The sequence below is a fragment of the Capra hircus genome, chromosome 7 (assembly GCF_001704415.2).
Source record: "Capra hircus breed San Clemente chromosome 7, ASM170441v1, whole genome shotgun sequence".
Lineage (NCBI taxonomy): Eukaryota > Metazoa > Chordata > Mammalia > Artiodactyla > Bovidae > Capra > Capra hircus.
In genome coordinates, this window is record NC_030814.1 from 57997980 (window position 1) to 58024377 (window position 26398).

General features: G+C 45.7%; 1 protein-coding gene across 17 annotated transcripts in view; it reads right to left on the reverse strand.

The window, feature by feature from the left end:
* Positions 1–26398, reverse strand: part of LOC102191519 (protocadherin gamma-C4) — a 171637-nt gene that overhangs the window by 77966 nt on the left and 67273 nt on the right. The window contains exon 1 of one of the 17 annotated variants that reach the window (XM_018050236.1): positions 20882–23676. The exons of 12 other annotated variants lie outside the window; for them this stretch is intronic. In XM_018050236.1, coding sequence (XP_017905725.1) covers positions 20882–23302 — 2421 coding nt within the window. In that variant the 5' untranslated portion in view covers positions 23303–23676. Of the gene's footprint in view, positions 1–1999; positions 4980–6453; positions 9442–12816; positions 15583–16291; positions 19894–20881; positions 23677–26398 lie in introns of those variants that run through there. 4 more of the 17 variants (XM_018050239.1, XM_013965625.2, XM_018050243.1 and 1 more) reach the window with 4 other exon arrangements.

The following is a 26398-nucleotide window of genomic DNA, read 5'->3' on the forward strand; positions in this document are numbered from 1 at the left end:
AGGTAGACCCATTCTATGCTTCCTTTTATTGTCTTGGTTAAGAACCATAAAGTGGCATGTAAATTTCAGTAGCAGCAACTGTCTCATTTTAGGGCAGTTTGATTATTGTTCATTCCCCAAATGGTTTTCAAAAGTCTAGGTTTTAATTAACTATTGTATTTTTGAAAATAGAAAGGAAACAAGTCAGGAGAAAATAATTAGGATGCTATACTTTCCTATCCTTTTATAAGAATTCACCAAAAGAAATCAGGCTTCTCATAGGTTCCAGCAATGCTTTCCCAAGACTAATATAGCATTTGATTTTTGTTCAACATTCTACAATAAGCATAAGGATATAAGGAAACAGAATTTGTACATTTTCAAGAAAATTCTCCATGTATGTGAGAATAATGGGAAATTTTACACATGAAGAGAGAATTACTATAAATTTACCACGATATCAAATATGTGCTCAAAACACAATTTGTCTACTCTATTTCACAGAAACATCATTAAGATCATCCATGTAGATAAAATGGGCAAAAGAGATATCTAACCTGGGAATACATATAGACTTGTATTCCTGAAATTTATAATAGGGATTAAAAAAATAATCTCTTCAGTTTTTCCTCATGACAACACTTACACTGTGTATATTTCAGTGAGAAAGTTTTAAATGCATAAGAATCAGTTCAGTTCAGTCGCTCAGTCATGTCCAACTCTTTGCGACCCATGAATCGCAGCACGCCAGGCCTCCCTGTTCATCACCATCTCCCAGAGTTCACTCAGACTCACGTCCATCGAGTCAGTGATGCCATCCAGCCATCTCATCCTCGGTCGTCCCCTTCTCCTCCTGCCCCCAATCCCTCCCAGCATCAGAGTCTTTTCCAGTGAGGCAACTCTTCGCATGAGGTGGCCAAAGTACTGGAGTTTCAGCTTTAGCATCATTCCTTCCAAAGAAATCCCAGGGCTGATCTCCTTCAGAATGGACTGGTTGGATCTCCTTGCAGTCCAAGGGACTCTCAAGAGTCTTCTCCAACACCACACTTCAAAAGCATCAATTCTTCGGCGCTCAGCCTTCTTCACAGTCCAACTCTCACATCCACACATGACCACAGGAAAAACCATAGCCTTGACTAGACGGACCTTAGTCAGCAAAGTAATGTCTCTGCTTGCACAAGAATAAACTCATGATATTTGGGATTTTGTGAATAATTTCAAATCTTCCCCTGTGGCTCAGATGGTAAGGTGTCTGCCCGCAATTCGGGAGACCCGGGTTTGATCCCTGGGTTGGGAAGATCTCCTGGAGAAGGAAACGGCAACCCACTCCAGTACTCTTGCCTGGAAAATCCCACGGATGGAGGAGCCTGGTAGGCTACACCCCATGGGGTCGCAAAGAGTCGGACACGACTGAGCGACTTCACTTTCACTATGAAATGACTTAGGATTCTGAGAAAGTATAATGTATACACCTCTAATGACCAGAAAGAATCACTGCACTTTAAAAGAGACTAAATGTAATTTATGAAATTGTTAAACAATTTTGTGTGTAGGTAGACGTCTATTTATAAAACTTCACATAAAATATCATTTACAGACTTTTCATTGAATGAGATTTATCCCCTCTAGAAGAATCTGTGTTCTTAACAGATAAATTGTCATTGGATGTTCAACATAAAACTGTTGCATGGCCAATGAAAAATGAAAACCAGGGAGAGTTGGTAACTCATAAGAATTGGTACAGTTGGTAAATTAAATTAGAAAAATTATATAGAGTATTAAAAAGTACTTCATAAAGTAGATATAAAATTTAATATATGGATATACAAATATATATTTTAAATTATTATAAATAAGGTGTGAGGGAAGGCCTGAAGGGAGACCGCCGGGGTTGTCATCGGTGTCCGCAATCTTCATATAAATTGCTTGGGGTCCGTTTAATAGATTCCGAATAAATATTAATCACCCATAATAAGAGGTATCTTGCTCAAAGCTAAGAGAATACTTGATATGCACTCACCTGAATTAATGCACGATTATCTTTAGAAAACACGGAATCGCCTGAGAGCAACAGAGGTTCGCTTTTCTCACAGCTCTCCTGACTGATGAGCGTGTCCGCGTAGTTCGGCTGAGGGAAGATCACGTGACTCCCCCGAGAGTCCGCGGTGAGCGAGACCTCGTGCGAATAGGTCTGCAGGAAAGCCCGCACCCCGTCCACGCCCACAAACTGAGACGCCGGCACGCCAGCCAACCCGCTGCCGGAAGCCTGGAGCAGACGCGACATGTGCCAGCGCCGCAGTCTGAGCGCCAGTAGCACAATGACAAAGGCGAGGAAGACGCAGGACACCGCGGCCACCGCCACCACCAGATAGAGTGTGAGGCCTTTGTCGTCGGAGCTGGCTGGAGACTCTAGGCTGCCTAGATCAGCCAGGACATCTGGGATGCTGTCAGCCACAGCCACGGTGAGCGTGACGGTGGCCGAGAGAGGGGGCTGCCCGTGGTCCTGGACGGCCACCACCAGGCTCTGCTTGAGCGCGTCTCTGTCCAGCAGGGCCCGCGCTGTGCGCACTTCGCCCGTGTGCAGCCCCACTGAGAAGAGCCCTGGCTCACTGGCCTTGAGCAGACGGTAGGACAGCCAGGCGTTCTGTCCTGAGTCTCTGTCCACTGCCACCACCTTGGTGACCAGGTAGCCGGGCTCTGCTGAGCGGGGTGCCAGCTCCACGCCTGTGGAGCCATCGGTAGGTACGACGGGGAAGAGGATCTCTGGCGAGTTGTCGTTCTGGTCCAGCACGAACAGGCTCAGAGAAACGTTGCTGCTGAGTGGAAGGTTCCCGCTGTCATGTGCCATCACTTGTAGCTCTAAGTCTCGAAACTGTTCATAGTCAAAGGAGCGGAGCGCATACAGGACGCCAGTGTCTGAGTTTATGGAGACGTAGGAGGACAGGGGAGCTCCCTGGAGGGTGTCCTCCACCAAGGAGTAAGTGACCTGGGCATTCTCTCCATAGTCGGGATCATAAGCGGTCACAGAGATGATGGAAGCTCCTCTGGGGTTGTTTTCTAGGATATATGCCGAGTAGGAGGCTTGAGAGAAGGCAGGCGCGTTGTCGTTGATGTCTGCCACGTTCAGGGTGATGTGAGTTTCCGTGGACAGCGGCGGGCTTCCTCGGTCAGTGGCCATCACGGTGATGTTGTAGCTAGGAACCAGTTCTCGGTCTAGGAGTGTGTCTGTCATTAAACTATAATAATTTCCATAAGACTTTTCTAACTTAAAGGGCAGATTCCTTTGGACGAAACAGGTTACTCGTCCATTTTCCCCAGAGTCTTGATCATTTACATTTAAAAGGGCAATTAACGTCCCTCTGGGAGAGTTTTCCGGAATGGAGCTGGAGAGAGAGGTGACTACTACTTCAGGGGCGTTGTCATTCACGTCCAAAACTGTGATCAGGACTTTGGCTCGTGCAGAATATCCTGCGTTATCCGTTGCTTGCACTTCCATCTCGTAGAATCCTGATTCCTCGCAGTTCAACTCCCCTATTGTTGAAATTGTCCCTAAATTACTGTCTAGCTCGAAAAGTTGGGCCGCTTTGTTGTCCACATACCGGAAGGAATACATCACTTCCGCATTGGATCCTTCATCAGGGTCGGTGGCATTTACCAGAAGCAGTTTAGTGCCCACGGCCACATTCTCCGGAACGCTCACACGGTACTCGGATTGAGCAAACGCTGGTGCGTTGTCGTTCGCATCAAGGACCATCACACGGATGCGCGCAGTGCTAGTGCGGACTGGATCGCCCCCATCCGAGGCCGTGAGAACCAGGTGGTGAATGGCCTTTTCCTCGCGGTCCAGGGCGCGCTCCAGCACCAATTCCGGGTACTTATTACCATCTGCTCCGCTTTGCACGTCAAGGGAGAAGTGAGTATCACTGCTGAGATCGTAGCTCTGGAGTGAATTCTTCCCTATATCCGGATCCCAAGCGTGGGGAAGGGGGAACCTCATCCCTTTAGCTGCGTTTTCACTCATTTTTATTTCTAATTCACCTTCCTGGAAATATGGGGAGTTATCATTAATGTCCCTCACTTCTACCACTACCCCATATATTTTCACTTGATCCTCCATCAGAATCTCCAGATTTAGTTGACACTTGACGGTCCCCATACAGAGCTCCTCCCGGTCTATCCTGCCCGCCGTGACCAAGCTGCCGCTCCGCGGATTCAGAGCGAAAAGTTGTGTCCTACCTCTGGAGACGATGCGGACTCCGCGCTCCTCCAGTTCCTGAGGCTCCAACCCCAGATCCTTGGCGATGTTCCCCACCCCAGAGCCCCTCTCCAGCTCCTCGGGAACTGAATAATAGATCTGTGTGCCTCCAGTTTCCCACAGAACCCCCAGGAGAACTCCCAGCAAGACTAGGTTTTTGCAGTCCCCGTGCATTCGCGCAGGAATCATTGTCACTTTCCTTGAGTATTACTTCCAGTTCTTCCCTTGATCACCGAAGTCCGGATCAGCTCATTCGTCCTTAAAATCTGCAGTTTGGGGACCCGAGCTCTTCTGCTCAGTTTCCTCACAGTCCGAGAGATGGTTAATTTTTTTCTGTGCGTTGTGCTTCACGCGCGTGCACGGCTGGCAGGATCTCTCTCTGCTCTTCTCTCCCTGGTTGGTGAACAGCGGCACTCAGAGTCCTAACCAATTACTGCACAGTCTTAAAGTCCGGGAAACCATTTTTGTTTCTAGACCTTAAATAGCTCCACCTACTGTTCTTCAAATAGGGATGAAAGTGGACCCAACTAAAACTACTGTATTCATCTTATTTGGAATTTCAGTGAACTTTTTATTTCCCTAAACTTCTCATAAACAGCCACCTTCCTGAGATTATTTTCTGTAGCTGTATGTATATTCTGATTTTTCTGATGAGCTTTTACATGAAGTTTCTATACACAGTAAATTTAACCATGTAATTTTAGTACACCGGCTTTGGTATCACCCCCAACACACATACATACCTATTATGGGAATCTCATAAGGCGTTTCATGTTTTGAGAAATTATATAACAATAATTTAAAAATTCTCAGTCAACTAAAATCTGGGGCAAAATTTTTCGGTAGAGTCTTAAATTTGCCTAAATGGAAGAACTACTTTAACAGGTTGTTGACATTTAGCAATTAAAAATCAAAATTTTACAATAATATGGCAACCTAAAAATAAGAATCGTGATTGTACAGATTATCAGAATCACACTTGACAGGAAATCAAGTGAAGAAGACACACATTTTTAGAACAAAATAGCATTCCAGAGACACTGGTTCAAGATGGCAGAGTAGAAAGACATGTGCTCACCTACTCCTTCAAGAGCGCCAAAAATCACAATGAATGGCTAAGCAACCATGGACAGAAAGATGCAAAACCCACCAAAAAAGATACCCCACATCCAAAGTCAAAGGAAAAGCTGCAATGAGATGGTAGGAGGGGCACAATCACAATAAAATTTAAAAAAAAAGCATTCCAACTAGCATTTGATGGGGATATGGGTAGGACTCTACTAATATATTTCAAAAGAATGTTTAGGATCAATATCCTGTGATAAACCACATTGGAAAAGAATTTGAAAAAGAATATGTATATATGAATTGCTGCTGTACATAAGAAACTAACACAACACTGTAAATCAACCATACTTCAGTTGAAAAAGAGAATGTCTAGGAAAATTAGAAACCAAAATATTATAAACTCACCTTTTTCTGGGAAACACCAAATTCCAGTTACTGACACTTACTGGTAATATACTTGGAAGCCCACCAAAATATAGGGGGAAAATCTATAAACATATGTAAATGTTTATATTATGAGAATAAGCATATTTGGCAGGTATACCATAAATAACATCTTCAACACTGCCATGAAATCAACAGGTAGCTCTGAGAAAAGGTAGGACATAAAATTTATCTGTTCAGTGGTACTCAAAGAATCCTTAGCAAATGTACCTAAATATTATGTAGTCATTATTATGTCCTTAATGTTAACGTTTGTATGCATTCCCCTCTCACTTTGTAGTTAAAAGAGTAAAGGAAAGCCTTATATGTTAAGATATTGATGTTCTAAAAAAGAGAAACACCCACAGGAAAAAAATATCGTGCTTCCATTAAAAATATTTGAATGTCAGCAGCATTATACTATCCACATCTCACAATAAGAGAGATTTTGTGTGGGGATAATAGAATAACTCAGATGAAATTGTCAAAGTATTTTAAATACTTGAGGGTTAATAATGAGTTGTTGACACACCCAGAAAGAAACGAAAAAGAGTGGGCAAACAAAAGTGAGTGATAGTAGATATAATCTGTTTAAGATTTTTTCTTTGTTAAATATTTGTTTAAAAACAATCCAACCCATATGCAGATGAAAGGCCTTCATTAAAACTCACTTGAATAGAAGCATCAGAGTTACAGCTTAATTTGTTATTCTCCTCAGTGACACTTACTACCAAAGAAGCTTCATTGGAGAGATCTTGTGTGGACACCACTTCTGGCGTCAAGGTGAGAAAGTCGAACCTTGTTTTCTGAGAATCGGCAACGCACAGATTGTAGGAATAAGGCAAAGTCCCCTCACTGTAGTTGGGGAGAACCTCAGGTCCAGTCTTAGAACAGAGATCAGGCTGAAAACAGCCCCAGGTGGCCAGGCTAGAGGAGGGTCGAAAGCTCAGGACGACAGCCACAATCACCACAAGGAGGAAGAGCACCGAGATCAAGGCCAAGGCCACCACCAGGTAAAACTGCAGCTCGGCCTGGGGGTCAGAGGGCGCGGGCCGGTCACTGAGGTCCGGCAGCGCCTCCTGCAGGCTGTCGGCGAAAACCAGGAGCAGCGTGGCGGTGGCCGAAAGGGGCGGCTGTCCCCCATCGCGCACAGCGACCAGCAGGCGCTGGCGGGCCGCGTCCCTGTCGCCCAAGGCCCTCGCCGTGCGCACCTCGCCCGTGCGCAGCCCCACGCTGAACAGTCCGGGCTCGCTGGCCTGCAGCACGTGGTAGGACAGCCAGGCGTTGTGTCCAGAGTCTGCGTCCACCGCCACCACCTTGGTGACCAGGTAGCCAGGCTGCGCGGCGCGCGGCACCGTGTCGAAGAGCGCCGAGCCGTCGGGCCCCAGCGCCGGGTACAGCACCCTGGGCGCGTTGTCGTTGCGGTCGCCCACCAGCACGCGCAGGCTCACGTTGGCGCTGAGCGCGGGCGAGCCGTGGTCGCGGGCCTGCAGTGTCAGCTCGAAGGCGCGCAGCTGCTCGTGGTCGAAGGCGCGCTGCGCGAATACCACGCCGCTCTGCGAGTTCACGGACACGTATGACGACAGCGCGCGTGGCTCCAGGTCGCTGGCCACGATGGAGTAGGAGACATGGCCATTTGGTCCCAGGTCTGGGTCGGAGGCGCTGACTTGCGCGATGGAAGCGCCGGGTGGATTGTTCTCTGCCAAGTGGACCACGTAGGCGGCCTGGTGGAAAACTGGAGCGTTGTCGTTAACATCGGTGATTCGTAGAGTGACGCTTCTGCTGGAGGAGAGGGGCGGCTTGCCCCTGTCTGTGGCTGCGATGGTGACATTGTACTCCGGGATCTGCTCCCGGTCCAGGGCGCCATCTGTCACAAGCTTGTAGTAATTATTGGCGGAAGATTCAATTCGAAAAGGAACTTTTTCTTTTATGAGACATGTGACCTCCCCATTTTCTCCCAAATCTTTATCATGTGTTTTGAACAGAGCAATCACGGTTCCCGGTTCTGCATTCTCGGTTATGGAACTAGACACCGAAGTGAAAACCACCTCTGGGGCATTGTCGTTCTCATCTACAATGTCCAATATAATTTTACACTCACTAGTCATGCCTCCACCGTCCTTGGCTTCTATGCTTATAGTATAACTGCTACTGATTTCAAAGTCTATAGGACCGTTGGATTTAATTTCTCCACTTTGATGATCCAGCACAAACATGTTTCCAATACCTCTTAGTGTTTTGAAGGAGTAGGTGATCTCTGCATTGATGCCCTCATCCTGGTCAGTGGCCTTCACCTTTAGCACAAAAGTGCCTGGGGGTGAGTTCTCACGCAGGCTAACTTTGTACACATCCTGACTGAACAATGGGGGGTTATCATTGGCATCAGTGACCTTGACCCTGATTTGAGTGGTGCCAGTTTGGACGGGTTCACCCCCGTCCACTGCTGTCAAGACCAGGAGGTGGGAACTCTGTTGCTCCCTGTCCAGCGGCTTCTCCAACACTAATTCTGGGCCATTCTTGCTTTCAGTCTTATCCTCAACCATCAGAGAGAAATGCTCACTATAGCTCAGTTGGTAACTCTGGAGAGAGTTAGACCCTACATCTGCATCGATAGCTGATTCCAGACCAAACCGAGTTCCTGGAATTGCAAACTCGTTGATTTGTAAAACGATGTTATTTTGGGGGAAACGAGGTGGATTGTCATTTATATCTTCTATCATCACGTTTATATGAAAAACATTTAGAGGATTCTCTGCTACAATTTCCAAGGGTACAACACACAAAGGGTTTTGGGGACAGAGTGACTCCCGATCTATTCTGTCACTCACAAGTAAGTTCCCATTCTCCGTGTTTACAGTAAAGTATAGTTTCTCAGAACTAACTCTGAGGTTGCGGGTCAATAAATCCTGTACATGCAGCCCCAAGTCCTCGGCCAGATTCCCCACCACGGAGCCTCTGGTCATTTCTTCTGGAATAGAATAGCGGATCTGTTCGGAAAGCGCCCCGCAGAACAAAGGCAGCAAGAAAGGAAAGAGTACTTGCCGCCGCCGGGCACTGCTTCTCTGCTTCGCCCTATTTCCCATTCTTCTCTGCGATGCTGCAGCCTCCGACGTGAAGAGATGGTTTGCAAACTGCGTTTAAAATATTTACATCGACCACATAGAAAACTCAAAGCTCCCAGTTTGAAGACAACCCAATCGGTATTCCGGAATCAGATTTGCGGAGTAGCGAGCCTGAGAACGGCTACTCTTCCTTCGGACTTTCCTCTGTGACTGCGCAGGAAATCACCCGGGTAGACACAGAAAGCTAGTTCTTGCAGCGCATTGGCCAACAGCGGCGCTCGGAGTCTATTTAGCAAACTGCAGTCCGAAGCCTTGCAAATAATGGGATTCAGTATTCTAGCAGATATGTTGAACTGATGTATGGTGAATGAGGCAGTTTAGGAGTTTTGGATAGGTCTATTTTCCAGTGTTTATTACCAAAGAGGGTTACTTAGAGGTGAGATCCTATAGAAGATCCATTAATCCAATAATGAGGAAAGTTTGTCTTTTTCTAATTAGAGGAAATACACATATTGGAAGAACAAAGACAGTCTTCTCTCCAGACTTAGAAAAAAGACCACGTGGAAAAACAGCCCCACGAAGTGGTTTGGAGAAAATCTGACACCTGTGAAATGATACCCAGTATTATCTTCAATCTGAAATGCATATGAGTTTCGCCTTTCATCAGAGAAGAAGAGATGAGAGATGTATAGGGCATTACTCAGGATAAGAATAGCCAATACCATAGTCTTCCTTGTTACTTATCAAAGAGATTTTTGAAAAGAATTATGAAGTGTTTTACGCTTTCATCATAAAGATAATATAAAAGTGTACCCTAGTAGGTTACTATAGGAATTTAATGAAATGTGAGGGTTTTATTTTTATTCTTTTATTTAACTGTACCTTATGCTGCATCTCAACAGAACTTTACCTCTAATCAACATAACCTTCTTAATCTCAAATGTCAAAACCAGCCTTTCCATTTTGTTCTCTAAGATCTTGGTTGCCAACTCCTAACTAGTTCAGGCTATGCTTTTTTAAAATATGGAACAACCTCTCTCTCTCAGCAAAAGCCTCATATTCTTTTTATTCAACTAGTTTCCATTCAAGTAAAATGCTTTAAATCTTTTTCTTCAGTTTGGAATCTCATATGCATAAATTCTATCCTATGATGCTCAAAACACTCAACATTTTTCTTGACTTCAAGACAAATTTAGGCATCTGTTGCAGGACTTCCCTTTCCTTACAGCTGAAATTCTTTTTGCTCAAACATTAGATACTCAATTTAAAGTTAATTATAGTAAGGTCAGTTCTGAAATGAGAAGGGATATCTTAAAAGGAAAGGTAAATATGCAAGTAATCTGGGCCAAATATCTAGAAGTGCTGTGAGAGTGTTGAGCTGAACTGTTGACTATGGAGATGATTCCTGAGATCAATACCCTAGAAAAGTTTCCTTTCCTCCCTTAACTTTCCTAGACATTGCTTCAGATAACACATTATTAGGTAACTATTAGGTTCAATAACAAGGTGGTTCTGAATGTAAGAATTGACTATGAAAAAAAGTGAAAGTATTAATCATTCAGTTGTCTCTGGCTCTTTGTGACCCCACGGACTGTAGCCCGCCAGGGTCCTCTGTCCATGGAATTCTCCAGGCAAGAATACTGGTGTAGCCATTCTCTTCTCTAGAGGATCTTTCCCACTCACGGATCAAACCCAGGTCTCCTTCATTGCAGGCAAATTCTTTACCATCTGAGCCATGATGGAAGCCCCAGTGACTGAGTGTACTAATATTTAATATAAAAATGAGTTTTATGAAACTAACACAATGTTGTTGGAGAAGGCAATGGCACCTCACTCTAATACTCTTGCCTGGAAAATCCCATGGCTGGAGGAGCCTGGTGGGCTACAGCCCATGGGGTCACTGAGAGTCAGACACGACTTCACAACTTCACTTTCACGCATTGGAGAAGGAAATGGCAACCCACTCCAGTGTTCTTGCCTGGAGAATCCCAGGGACAGGGGAGCCTCATGGGCTGCCGTCTATGGGGTGGCACAGAGTTGGACACGACTGAAGTGACTTAGCAGCAGTAGCAGCAGCAGCAGCAACACTATGTTGTAAATCAACTATACTTCAATTTTAAAAAGACTTGTCGGGACTTCCCTGGTGGCCCAGTGGCTAAGACTCTGCCCTCCCAAATGCAGGGGGGCCTGGGTTCAATCCCCGGTTGGGGAACTAGATCCCACATACTGCAACTAAGACCTGGCACAGCCAAATAAATAAATCAAAATATTAAAAATCAGTCAAGAAAAAAACTCAAAAAAACTAAAAATAAAAAAAAAAAGACTTGTTATTGCCAAGGGGGAGAAGGGGTGGAGGAAGGAAGGATTGGGAGTTTGGGATTAGCAGATGCAAACTATTATAAGGATGGATGGATAAACAACAAGGCCTACTGTATAGCACAAGGAACTATATTCAATATCCTGTGATAAACCATAATGAGAAAAAAGCATATGTATATAGAGAAAGTGAAAGGCGCTCAGTTGTGTCCAACTCTTTGAGACCCCATGTAGTATACAGTCCATGGAATTCTCTAGGACAGAATACTGGAGTAGGTAGCCTTTCCCTTTTCCAGGGGATCTTCCCAACCCAGGGGTTGAATCCAGGTCTCCCGCATGGAGGGCAGATTCTTTACCAGCTGAGCTATAAGGGAAGTCCAAGAATGCTGGAGTTGGTAGCCTATCCCTTCTCCAGAGGATCTTCCTGACCCAGGAATCTAAATGGGGCCTTTGCAGGTAGATTCTTTATCAACTGAGCTATGAGGGAAGCCGTGTGTGTGTGTGTGTGTGTGTGTGTGTGTGTGTGTGTGTATTCCATAGAATGGAATCAATTTTTCTATGCAGCACAAATTAACATTGTAAATCAACTATACTTCAATAAAATGCTTTAAAGTGAGTTTGCAAAAGAAATAAAGATGAGTCCAAGACTCCTAAGCATACTGAAATATCCAGAGGAATACCAGCTAAATTAATCTCATGAAGTCTAAATACCCACTCCATCTCTTATACTCACAAAATAGTCCATGTGAATAAATCTAAAAAATGTAAACATGTTTAGCAGATTTGGCAATAAACTTTTTGAGAAGCACTGGATCAAAAGTAAGTTATTTCTATAGGAGAATTTACTACATTAAAAAAATTATTCAACAATACACAGACCCTAAAGTTCAAGTAAAAGAATAAAAGGAAATAATACCAGCTCTACAATTCAACTACTTCTTCAGAACAATCTAATGACTTCACTGTATAAACAGAAAAGCTGTCTAGAACTTAAGGGGGAAAATATGTTCTACATTTTCTCTCCCAAGAGAACCTCATATTTAAAAGGGAGTCATATGTCTTATTTTAATGAGGCAAAGAAATGAGATAAGGTTAAAATAATCGACAGAAGCTAAACATAATTCTAGTCACCAAAAGTCAAAAGAGAATTGTTTTGTGCTCAGAAAAAAAAAAAGCTGATGTGTGCAAAAGTGTATATGTGTGAGTATGTGTGTATATGTATTATAGATGAAGAAAAAGAGCTAGAGTAAGTATGCTGTTGAATCAACATGAATATTAGAAGTAAAACAAATAATGGTAGAATATAATTATAAATCCGTGGAGGCAATACAAAGCTGAAATGAAATAAATAAAAATGTTAATGAATCATTAACTTGAACACAACCAGTTTACATTGATAGCCAAACACTGATGATAGAAAAATATTACTAAAATTCAATTTAAAACCAATGATAACAGAACTGGACCTCTGAAATTAAAACAAAGAAACTGCCAGGACCAAAAGAAAAAAAAGGAAACTTTCACAAAACCTTTCTGGAAAATGATGATAACCTGATGAAAGGTAAAGTACAGAATTTCACATGCTTTGCTTTTTACAAGAACATACACCCCTCCCAAACAGTTTATACAATAGGATCAGGGGGAAAAAAAAAGTAATCTTAAAAAGACCTATGCACAGACATCAACAATTGGAAGGCAGGAAATAAATCTCACCTGATTACCAGTAGGATCACATTTGCCTAAACCTGTAGCTGAATCTTCAGTTATCAAAAGAGGCTCGCTTTTCCCACAGCTCTCTTGACTGATGAGCGTGTCCGCGTAGTTCGGCTGAGGGAAGATCACGTGACTCCCCCGAGAGTCCGCGGTGAGCGAGACCTCGTGCGAATAGGTCTGCAGGAAAGCCTGCACCCCTTCCACGCCCACAAACTGAGACGCCGGCACGCCAGCCAACCCGCTGCCGGAAGCCTGGAGCAGACGCGACATGTGCCAGCGCCGCAGTCTGAGCGCCAGTAGCACGATGACAAAGGCGAGGAAGACGCAGGACACCGCGGCCACCGCCACCACCAGATAGAGTGTGAGGCCTGAGTCTTCGGGGGTGGCTGGAGACTCTAGGCTGCCTAGATCAGCCAGGACATCTGGGATGCTGTCAGCCACAGCCACGGTGAGCGTGACGGTGGCCGAGAGAGGGGGCTGGCCGTGGTCCTGGACCGCCACCACCAGGCTCTGCTTGAGCGCGTCTCTGTCCAGCAGGGCCCGCGCTGTGCGCACCTCGCCCGTGTGCAGCCCCACCAAGAAGAGCCCTGGCTCGCTGGCCTTGAGCAGGCGGTAGGACAGCCAGGCGTTCTGTCCTGAGTCTCTGTCTACTGCCACCACCTTGGTGACCAGATAGCCAGGCTCTGCGGAGCGGGGTGCCAGCTCCACACCGGTGGAACCATCCGTGGGGAGGGCGGGGTACAGGATTTCGGGTACATTGTCATTCTGGTCCAGCACGAATATGCTCAGTGATACGTTGCTGCTGAGTGGTGGGTTCCCACTGTCATGCGCTGTCACCCACAACTGCATTTCATGGAACTGTTCATAGTCGAAGGAACACAGGGCATACAGAATGCCGGTGTCTGAGTTTATGGAGATGTAGGAGGACAGAGGTGCTCCCTGGAGGGTATCCTCTGCCAGAGAATAAGTGACCTGGGCATTCTCTTTGCTGTCCTGGTCAAGTGCAGTCACGGAGAAGAAGGAAGCCCCTCTGGGGTTGTTTTCCAGAATGTAGGCAGAATAAGAGGAGTCCGTAAAAGTGGGTGGGTTATCATTGTCATCTGCTACATTCAGTAAAATATGAGTTTCTGTAGACAAGGGTGGACTTCCCTGATCTGTTGCTGTCAGTGTTATATCGTAGCTCTGAACCTGCTCCCTGTCCAATGCTCTGTTTGTTATCAACTTGTAATAATTTCCATAAGTCTTTTCTAGTTTAAAAGGCAGATTATTTGGAATGAAGCAGGAAACTTGACCATTTTCTCCAGAGTCTTGATCTTGCACATTTAGCAGAGCAATCACCGTACCCGGAGGAGAGTTTTCCAGCACCGAATTAGTAGAAGATGTGATAGTTATTTCTGGAGCATTATCATTCACATCCACAACTGTGACCAACATTTTAGCAGTGGTAGAGAGACCTCCACCATCTTGGGCTTGAATTTCCATCTCATATAATCTATATTTCTCAAAATCCAGAGAACCCCCTATTAAGACATCTCCAGACAGAGAATTCAACTGGAATATTTTAGAAGCTTTGCTTTCCACATTTCGGAATGAATACACTACTTGCCCGTTGATTCCCTCATCTGGGTCAGTTGCATTCACCGTGAGCACCCGAGTTCCAGAGTTGAGATTCTCAAGAACGCTCACTTCATATGTAGATTGTGTAAATTTGGGGATATGATCATTTACATCGAGGACCACCACGCGAACCGGAACAGTGCCCTGGCGGATGGGATCTCCTCCATCTAAGGCTGTGAGGAGGAGGTGATGAGCAGCCTGTGTTTCCCGGTCCAGGCTCCTCTCCAGCACTAGCTCAGGATTCTTGGCCACATCCGTTCTGCCTCGTACTTGCAAGGAAAAGTAACTGTTAGGATTGAGCTGGTAGCGCTGGAGGGAGTTCATTCCCACGTCTGGATCCCTAGCGTTAGGAAGAGGAAATCGCGATCCCAGAGTTGCGTGTTCACTGACTTTTATCTCTACTTCCTCCTCCTGGAAGCTAGGGGCGTTATCATTAATATCCATTATTTCCACCTCCACTCCGTAAATCTTCAGGGTATCTTCCACAAGTATCTCCATGTTTAAAAAACAGGAGGAAACCGCCTCACATAGCTCCTCCCGGTCTATCCTACCCGCGGTGATCAAGCTGCCACTTCGCGGATTTAGAGCGAAAAGCTGCGTCTTTCCTCTGGAGACAATGCGGACTCCGCGCTCCGCCAGTTCCCTGGGCTCCAGCCCCAGGTCCTTGGAAATATTGCCCACGAAGAAGCCTTTCTCTGTCTCTTCTGGCACCAAGTATCGGATCTGCCCGGCCCCCGACTCCCGCAGCGTCCCCAGGAAAATATACAGTAGGACCAGCCCGCTGCGATCCAGAAGCAGTTGCCGATTCGCCATGGCTTAGCCGATATTCCACGGTTTCTTGAGCCTTTTGGTTCTGAATCAGCTTATGTATCTGCGAAGTCCCTGGCCGACTACATCCAAAAATATATTAGAGAGCGAAGAGAAGTACTTTCAAGTTTTTAGCATCAGGATCTGTGAGTATCCACCTCACTCAGCTTTGTGAAGTAGAGATAGCGGGGAGGGAGGGACTCTGTAGCTTGCAGCTTCCCGTTCCCTAATTGGTGAACAGCGGCGCCTGGAGCCCAATCTTATTATTGCAACGAAAACTAAAAACGCAACTATTGTTCCTGTTCGGAAGTTATTACACTCCCCTCTTTGAGAATCACAAGCATTTGTAAAGCATAAAATTGCAGACAATAAAGTTATGTGATATGATGTTAAAGGTTTACCAAGGGCACTTATGAAAAGAATAATTATTAAAAAGGCTTGCTAATCTTAAAAAAAAATTCAGACTACTGGAACTGAACACCTGCAAGTTAGATTTGATTCCCTTTGGTTTTTATGGACTGACTAGCACGTTTCCAACAAAATCATCAGTTAGGATTATGACTATAATTCTTACCAATGTTTCTTTGTTGAGTAAGATAAACATTGGAGAGAATGTGGATCGCGTTAGAGTTGTCATTTAAAATACCACAACATCAATCTGTAACTGTAGTCCATATCCTTAATTAAAAGGTATTCTAGGGATTTCCCTTGTGGTCCAGTGGTTGAGACTCCATGCTTCCAGTGCAAAGAGGTGCAACTTCAATCCCTCGTCAGGGAACTAATATCCCACATGCCACCACCAAAAAAAAAAAAAAAAATCTATTTCATGAAAAATTGACCTAAGCCTTCTCTATATACTTTACCTTAAAATATATTTGAATAGTAGAGGGTTTGCAGCATCGTAAACTTTAGTCTTAACAGTAATACCTTTGAGTTTGAAATAGATTTATTTTAGGAATTTTATCAAGAGATGGAATCTAAAATCTCAAAATAACAGTGCTATATTAGAATATATTGGCATACTGGAATATAAAAAGTATTAAGTACTTACCTGTTTAAAAGTGTTCTTATCTGCTTCAACACTAGGAGTTAAAATGCTATCCAATAGCACTGAAGAGTTATCTTTGTTGAGAATATCTTGTGTGGCAGGACAGTGTTTAACAGATGTGAGAAAATTAAGTTCTGGATTATTTTGATTCCCAGGCACACATAAATTATAGGCATAGGGCAACGTTCCCTCACTGTAGTTATGAGGAATCTCAGGACCAGACTTAGAACAAAGAATAGACCCAAAGAAGCCCCTGGCGCTGGGGCTGGAAGAGCTTCGAAGGCGCACGGCGATGGACAGAATCACTGCCAGGAGGAAGAGCACCGAGATCAAGGCCAAGGCCACCACCAGGTAAAACTGCAGCTCGGCCTGGGGGTCAGGGGGCGCGGGCCGGTCACTGAGGTCCGGCAGCGCCTCCTGCAGGCTGTCGGCGAAAACCAGGAGCAGCGTGGCGGTGGCCGAAAGGGGCGGCTGTCCCCCATCGCGCACAGCGACCAGCAGGCGCTGGCGGGCCGCGTCCCTGTCGCCCAAGGCCCTCGCCGTGCGCACCTCGCCCGTGCGCAGCCCCACGCTGAACAGTCCGGGCTCGCTGGCCTGCAGCACGTGGTAGGACAGCCAGGCGTTGTGTCCAGAATCGGCGTCCACTGCCACCACCTTGGTGACCAGGTAGCCGGGCTGCGCGGCGCGGGGCACCGTGTCGAAGAGCGCCGAGCCGTCGGGCCCCAGCGCCGGGTACAGCACCCTGGGCGCGTTGTCGTTGCGGTCGCCCACCAGCACGCGCAGGCTCACGTTGGCGCTGAGCGCGGGCGAGCCGTGGTCGCGGGCCTGCAGTGTCAGCTCGAAGGCGCGCAGCTGCTCGTGGTCGAAGGCGCGCTGCGCGAACACCACGCCGCTCTGCGGGTTCACGGACACGTATGACGACAGCGCGCGTGGCTCCAGGTCGCTGGCCACGATGGAGTAGGAGACGTGGCCGTTGGGTCCTAGGTCAGGGTCTGAGGCGCTGACCTGCGCGACGGAAGCGCCGGGTGGGTTGTTCTCTGCCACGTGGATCACATAGGAAGCCTGGTGGAAAACCGGAGCGTTGTCGTTGACATCGGTGATGCGTAGGGTAATGGTAGTGCTGGAGGAGAGGGGCGGCTTGCCCCGGTCAATGGCTGTGATAGTGACGTTGTATTCCGGAGTCCTTTCTCTGTCCAGGGCCCCATCTGTTACTAACTTGTAGTAATTATTAGAAGAAGAATGAATTTTAAACGGAATGTCTCTACTTAAATTACACGTGACTTCTCCATTTTCCTTGGAATCCTGGTCCCGTGTTTTGAAGAGAGCCACAACCATTCCCGGCGGGGAATCCTCCAAAATCTGATCTGAGAGAGAGGTGATGATTATTTCTGGGCTGTTGTCATTTTCGTCCAAAACCTCTATAATTACTTTACACCGTGTAGAGAGGGATCCTCTGTCCTTTGCTTCCACAACCATGGCGTATCGTCCTACATTTTCAAAATCCAAGGGTTGATGAGTTATGATGTTTCCTGTAGCAGAATCCAGAGAGAACACGTGCCGGGCTGTATCAGCCACACCAAGGAATGAGTAGGTGATCTCTGCATTGAAGCCTTCGTCTTGATCGGTAGCGCTTACCCTCAGCACGAAGGTGCCTGGGGGCACATCTTCCCGAAGGCTGACCTTGTACACATCTTGGCTGAACACAGGGGGATTATCGTTGGCATCCACCACCAGGACTCGGATCTGAGCTGTGCCGCTTTGCGGCGGATCCCCGCTGTCTAAGGCTGTCAACACCAAATGGTGAACGCTTTGGGTTTCTCGGTCCAGGGCTTTCTTCAATACCAGTTCTGGATATCTGCCCCCGTCAGGATTGTCTTTCACCACTAACGAGAAATACTCATTAGGACTTAGTTGGTATTTGCTCAGTGAATTCATACTAATATCGGGATCATCTGCAGGTTCAAGAATTGTTCCAGTCCCCGGGCTGACAGATTCACTGATTTCTAAGTATATTTCATCCTTATGGAATTGAGGAGCATGGTCATTAATATCCTCAACAACCACAATGATATGAAAAATATTTAAAGGATTTTCCACCACGGCTTCCAACTGCAATTCACATCTTCTCTCTTTGCATATCTGCTCACGGTCTATTCGGTCCTTCACAAGTAAGTCCCCGCTCTCCGCGTCTACGTTGAAGAGCAGCTTCTCCGCGCTAACTCGCAGCTTTCGAGCCGACACATCCAGGACACTGAGCCCTAAATCCCTGGCGAGATTCCCTACCACGGAGCCCTTGGCCAGCTCCTCGGGAATCGAGTAGCGGATCTGCTCGCAGAGCGCGGGGTAGAACAAAGGCAGCAGGAAGAGAAACAGTACCTGCCTCCAGTCAGCCGGGCGTGTCTGCGTGCAGCTCCCTCCCATTGCGCGCTCTAGTTCTTGCTGGGTCCCAGTCTTTCTAGTTGGAGAGTGCACATGGCACACTGGTAAAGCATTTGGCCCAGGACAGGCGCAACCCCCAGTCTAGGGGCTGAGAATCCTTGTATGCTAGGGAGAATCTGCGCGGCCAGGAGCTCCAGTGTATAAACGGGTTTCCTTCTCTCTGTGTTGGTGGCTGCGCAGGAAATCCCTGGCTAGAGGCTGAGGAATCCCGGGCTTCCGAGCTTGCCCTGCACTGGCCGACAGCGGCGCCCAGAGGCTTCGTGTGGAACCGCAGCTTACGTTTTCTGCTTTATTTTAGGAAGTCTTTTAAAGACAAGGTGATCGCAGCTAAAATATTTGAACCTTATTCCTCCGGTGATTCTGTTTTCTTCATGAAAATTTTTTTCACATGGTCAAAACTATTATATATTGGGTTGACCAAAAGTTTGTAACATCTTACGGGAACACCCGAACGAACTTTTTGGCTAAACCAATATTTTATATGTTAAAAATTTACATAGATTTTGAACAGGGTGAAATAGTTCTTTAAAATATCTAAAAGGCACAGAAGAATGTAGAATGCAAAACAGGTCTCCTATTCCATCGCCTACTTCTATCCAGTTCTATCCAGAGGCAATCACAGTAGATCCTTTTAAGAGTAAGTTTCCACAAAGGAAAGTACTAAAGATAAGCATGAAAATTATTTTTGGTCTTTGATCTAGGCTTAATCTATCCCCCCATATTTAAGAACTAGAATGCAACCACTTTAATATTCATTACCATCATCTAAGGTGACCTATATTGCTTTTAAATAATCATATTTTAACATAATTGCTAACAATAGCTACCATGCCAAAAGAGTAGGGTTTTTTAAGCCTGTGTTTTTTCAAAATAATAGAATTATTTGAAATATATGCAGAATAATTTTGACTCTCATGGTCAGAAATTTAAAAGATTCAATTATTTGGAAGTTAAAAAATAAAAGTTATTAACTATAACTCCAAAGATAATAACTATGCTCTTTTTCCACAGACATATCCTTGAACAAAAGTTGAACAACATGGGGAAAAAATCATGGTCTCATAAACGCTTTAAAACACATTAGGGCATGATTTGACCTTATGCTACCATATTAGTTTAGAAGAATATTAATAATAAATTAATAGAATAGTAAGAGATCAAACCAAATACATCACTATCATCACTTTAAATGGACTCATCAGTAATTCCACTGACCATCTGTTTAGAATTCTGTGCACTTCTCTGCTTGATTCACTTCTCATGCAGAAATGACTTTAACTTTAAGCTTATTTTGACTGTAAATTTCAGAGTTTTCAGAGTTTCAGGTGGATCTTCCATTCTCTCTATAGTCACTGAAATGACTTTGGCATACATCTTTGCTCCTGTACTTGGGAACATGTACCAATCTATCTCCCTAAATTATGTATATATTTCAGCCTTAGAGATTGGAAAATTTAACAAAAAAGCACAGAGAAAGCAGAACCTCAAGTCTGCTTAACATAATACCTTTTATCGGTTCTCTAGAGTCCCTATAGAACAAGGAAAGTAAAATTAAAATGGTATATCTTCCACATGACAGTATGAAATGAGAATCACAGGCAAAATGGATGCTGCAGTGTTACCAGGTATGATTATACTTCAAAAATTTAAGCACACGTTGTTATGAATTGTTAATGGAATATCACTGAAAATGGGTAGGATTTCCAGTAAGACTAATGCATTTGTTTCTGACATTTACCTATTCTTACCAGGCCTGACTTCAAAACAAGAGGCAGGCTTGTCTAAGGATTTCAGCGTGTAGCCACCAGGAGAGCACACAAATTGAAAAGACATTTCTGTATGAAAGTCCTCTCTTAGGAATTGCCAAACAAAACTATAAAACACAAGACTCTGTGAAGCTAAGCATAACAGCCTATGATAATAAACCTTCACTAGGACTAAGTGAATATTTACCAGAAAGTAAAAACATATCAGTCTTAATAACCATCAAGTTCCATTCCTCAATGTTTTAGCAAGAAGTGAATGCCATCGAAATGGAGGAAAAAGTGAAAAAAAAAAAAAAAGGATTAGGATCCCACCATCATGCTGCAAACCTAAAGAGTAAAACTAATCATGATTCTTAAAGGTGAGAAAAGGAGCAAAAATAGAACTCACTGGCACCAAAGGGGTATCTTCTACAGGAAACTTCGAATCATCTAACAAAGACAGAGGATCTTTTTTCTCACAGCTCTCCTGGCTGATAAGTGTGTCCGCGTAGTTGGGTTGCGGAAAGATCACATGACTCCTCCGCGAGTCCGCGGTGAGAGAGACCTCGTGCGAATAGGTCTGCAGGAAAGCCCGCACCCCGTCCACGCCCACAAAGTGCGAGGCTGGTACGCCCAATCCGCCTCCGGAAGCCTGGAGCAGACGTGATTTGTGCCAGCCTCTCAGCTTGAGCGCCACCAGTACAATGACAAAGGCGAGGAAGACGCAGGACACCGCGGCCACCGCCACCACCAGATACAGGGTGAGGTCTGAAGCATCAGAGGCCGGCGGGACCTCCAAGCTGCCCAGATCAGCAAGGACATCGGGGATGCTGTCGGCCACAGCCACGGTGAGCGTGACGGTGGCCGAGAGAGGGGGCTGCCCGTGGTCCTGGACCACCACCACCAGGCTCTGCTTGAGCGCGTCTCTGTCCAGCAGGGCCCGCGCTGTGCGCACCTCGCCCGTGTGAAGCCCCACAGAGAAGAGTCCTGGCTCGCTGGCCTTGAGCAGGCGGTAGGACAGCCAGGCGTTCTGTCCCGAGTCTCTGTCCACTGCCACCACCTTGGTCACCAGGTATCCTGGCTCTGCAGAGCGGGGTGCCAGTTCCACGCCTGTGGAGCCATCGGTAGGGAGGGCAGGATACAGGATTTCTGGCGCATTGTCATTCTGGTCCAGCACGAATATGCTCAGTGATACGTTGGAGCTGAGTGGTGGGTCCCCACTGTCAGTGGCTATCACTTGCATCTTCAGATTGCGGAACTGCTCATAGTCGAAGGATCGAAGTGCATATAGGACTCCTGTGTCAGAATTGATGGAGACATAGGAGGATAGTGGTGCCCCCTGGATAGTGTCTTCAGCCAGGGAGTAAATAACCTGGGCATTTTCTTTGCTGTCTGGGTCCAGTGCAGTCACTGAGAAGATGGAGGCCCCTCTGGGGTTGTTCTCTGGAATATAGGTAAAGTAGGAGATGTGAGAGAAGGTAGGTGGGTTGTCATTGATATCTGCCACTTGCAGGATGAAGTGAGTTTCTGTTGATAGGGGTGGACTTCCTCCATCTGTGGCTCTTAACGTGATATTGTAAGAGGATATCTGTTCCCTGTCAAGAACTTTGTGTGTCACCAATCTATAATAACTATCAATCGATTTTTCTAATTTAAATGGTAGATTCCCCAGTATGGAACAGGTGACTTGTCCATTCTGCCCAGAGTCCAGATCATGCACATTTAAAAGAGCTATAACAGTCCCCAGAGGTGAATCTTCCATCAGGGGACTAAACAGAGATGTGATGGTTACTTCTGGACTGTTGTCATTTACATCTTCTATTGTAATCAATACTTTAGCAGTTGCAAGATATGCCCCTCCATCTTCAGCTTGTATTTCTATTTCATAGAAACCTGTTTCTTCGTAATCTAGATTTTCTGATAGCTTTATTTCCCCAGTATTTTTATTTAGTTGGAATTTCAATAATTGTGTGTCAGGTAGTTTTCGGAATGAATATGTCACTTCTCCATTGGCACCTTCATCCCTGTCGGTGGCGGTGACTGTCAACAGCCGTGAGCCCACAGGCAAGTTCTCCGGAACACTGACTCTGTATTCAGGCAAACTGAAGACTGGTGCATTGTCATTTGTATCGAAAACAGTCACACTGATGAGGACAGTGCCAGATCGGAGAGGGTCTCCCCCGTCGACGGCAGTGAGAACCAGACGGTGCATTGCCTCTTCCTCGCGATCCAGGGCGTGCTCCAGCACCAGCTCAGGGGACTTAACGCCATTGACACGGCTTTGAACTGCCAGAGAGAAGTGCTTATTGGAGCTGAGCTGGTAGCTCTGTAGGGAGTTCACCCCCACATCTGGATCAACAGCTTCCGGGAGAGGAAAACGCATTCCTGGAGCGACGTTTTCATTAATTTTTACATCTAGATTTTCTGCTTGAAATTTTGGTGCATTATCATTGATATCAGTTACTTCTATTTCTACTCCGAAAAGTTTCACCCTATCTTCCACAAGAATGTTAAAACTCACCAGACACCGCGCGCTCTGAGCGCAGAGCTCCTCCCGGTCTATCCTGTCCGCGGTGACCAAGCTGCCGCTTCGCGGGTTCAGAGCAAAGAGCTGCGTCCTACCTCTGGAGACGATGCGGACTCCGCGCTCCGCTAGCTCCCGGGGCTCCAGTCCCAAGTCTTTGGAGATGTTGCCCACAAAAGAGCCTTTCTCTAACTCCTCGGGAACCGAGTAGCGGATCTGCCGAGCTTCGGTCTCCCACGACAAACAGAGGAGAAGGCAGAGCTGGACCAGCGCGCTGAGGTAGGAGCGATTCCTTTGAGCGGCCATTGTTGTCTGGTGACGGGATTCTCGCTATGTCCTCACTGGGCACGCTGTGTTTTGGCTGGTTCCTTTTTCTTACTCTGGCTGCAGGAAGTCTCTGCGGCCCGCGCACCTTAAATTCTGAGGTGAGTTTCGCTGCAGCCCTGGAGCTGGTTTTCAGGAACCGTGGAGCTTTATGTAGCTGGAGCCCCGAGAATCCGGATTGAGCGCTGGCTGCCGTTCTCTCCTAGTAGGTGAACAGCGGCGCTCAGAGTCCTCAGAAGTTACTGCACCCATTTATGTATGCAATAGAAAACAAAGGGAACTCTATTTTTTGTTATATATTTTATTTTATTTTACATTTCTTCTTTGGTTTCTCCACTGATATCTGTAGTTTTCTTGTTGTTGTTTAGTCCCTAAGTCGCGTCCGACTCTTTTGCGACCCCATGGGCTGCAGCCCGCCAGGCTCCTCTGTCCATGGGATTTCCCAGGCAAGAATACTGGAGGTGGATTGCCATTACTCGGTGGAATAAAGTGGAACGAAAGTACTACAGAGTATTAAATAATGGTCGATTAAATTTATATTTGCAACACTTATTTTCCCAATAGAAATATATCCACTTTCAAAGGTAAGTAATGCTTCTTTTATTTCCTATGGGCGTCTAACTATATTCAGAAAAACCTTACAATTTTATTTGAAATTCTGATTTAAATGGTCCAACGGTGTTTAGTAGACATTCATATAGAGATTATTATGATAATCCCTTTTAATTCACTTAAGATTTTTAAGTTTTATGTTGGTTAACTAATTATATTTGTTTAGCATTAAGATTGTGTAAAAAGGCTTTCAAATTTTTCTAAAATAGTTTTATTGTGCCTCAGTGAATTTTTTTGGAAAATGTATTTTTATTATAGGTTATTAGAAGTTAACTTGACCCAAATGAGTTGAGCTGGTAGTCACAAACTAAAAGGAACATGTCTCTATTGCAGTGGGAAGAGAATACATACAAGTGCTATAAAACAATTTTTAAAAACAGAGTTAGAAATAGTGATGTGGGTTTTTAAAGAAATAAGCATATCAAATGACCTGTTTTCACCAGGGTGTTGATGGCACTATAAATAATCTCTTTGCATTTTATATGAAAGTCCAAAATAAACTGGCCCACACATCTTCAGATGTATATTCCCATCAATCCAGTAGTAGGTCTCTCCTCAAAGATGAGGAGTTTGGAGGTTCACTTCTTTCATAAAGAGAGAACAGGTTCTTTAGAAACATTTATGTCACTATGCCCCCCCCCCCATTAAACTCTTTAAAGATTTTGTCTTTTGTCTTCAAAGATAATCAGAGTCAGAGATTGTGCACAGAGCACAATGACATTTCATTTGCTTTCTGGGAAATTCCTTATCTTCAATGAAAAGGAAAAAAGATTTGAAAAGAATATAATTTGAGTACCAAGAAAAATATATATAAAAGAAAAACCAGAAGGACCAAAAATTGAAGAGAGAAATTCCTCTAGGGTAGTTAGTATTAAGATTTGGGGCCCATAGCAACACTTGGCAATATAATGAAAGTTTTGACTCCTCTGCCAGGAAAACTGCATACATCTGTAACTTTGCATGCAATTTCAGGGATTCATGGATCTGCTATGTTCCCTCAAATGCTTACAGTTTTATTTTATTTTTAAAATCTAATTTTATTTTGTTTTTGGCTGCACCATGCAGGATCTTAGTTCCCTGACTAACGGTTGAAATCCCACCTCCTGTATTGGAAGCACAGAGTCTTAACCACTGGGCTGCCAGGAAAGTCCCAACAGTTTTTAAAAATGTTAAAATAAATGAAGATACTAGAATGCACATACAGAATTATCTGCAACACATGTTTCTTTGATATGAGTATCTGCTTTGATATTTAAGGAGTACCTGAATATTATTAAACTTCAAATTATTTATTTACTTGGTAAGAAGCCAAGACCACAGCCTGTTTTGCTAACTTAGGCTTGAAAAGATATCTCCAGTTTAGTTACATCCTTTCTGAATTACAGAGCAACTTATGAACAAAATGAGTGTTGAAAATGTAGTCAGTAAAAACTGAAAAGACAGGACAGTGATTAGTTATGGATTTTCTAAATATGATTCTAGATGTAAAAGTGAAATAGTACGCCCAAAATATGAAAAAAATAGAATATTACAGAAGAAAAAAATGAAACTTACCGGTGTTAGGGTCTCAGGATGTGTAGCCAAGTCATTCCCACTATGAAGTGGAATTAGGGCCCCAGGAGAATCACCACACACTATGTCTTGAGTGGGATGCAATGGCTCACTACATCTTAGAAAATTAAACTCTGTCTTTCCAGTATGGGCAACGCACAGATTGTACGAATAAGGTAAAGTTCCTTCACTGTAGTTGCGAGGAACCACCGGTCCAGACTTGACACACAGATCAGGCTTAAAGCAGCCCCAAGCAGCAGGGCTGGAGGAGAGTCGCAGGTGCAGGGCGACCGCCAGAATCACAGCCAGGAGGAAGAGGACCGAGATCAAGGCCAAGGCCACCACCAGGTAAAACTGCAGCTCGGCCTGGGGGTCAGGGGGCGCGGGCCGGTCACTGAGGTCCGGCAGCGCCTCCTGCAGGCTGTCGGCGAAAATCAGGAGCAGCGTGGCGGTGGCCGAGAGGGGCGGCTGTCCCCCATCACGCACAGCGACCAGCAGGCGCTGGCGGGCCGCGTCCCTGTCGCCCAAGACCCTCGCCGTGCGCACCTCGCCCGTGCGCAGCCCCACGCTGAACAGTCCGGGCTCGCTGGCCTGCAGCACGTGGTAGGACAGCCAGGCGTTGTGTCCAGAATCGGCGTCCACTGCCACCACCTTGGTGACCAGGTAGCCGGGCTGCGCTGCGCGGGGCACCGTGTCGAAGAGCGCCGAGCCGTCGGGCCCCAGCGCCGGGTACAGCACCCTGGGCGCGTTGTCGTTGCGGTCGCCCACCAGCACGCGCAGGCTCACGTTGGCGCTGAGCGCGGGCGAGCCGTGGTCGCGGGCCTGCAGTGTCAGCTCGAAGGCGCGCAGCTGCTCGTGGTCGAAGGCGCGCTGCGCGAACACCACTCCGCTCTGCGGGTTCACGGACACGTAGGA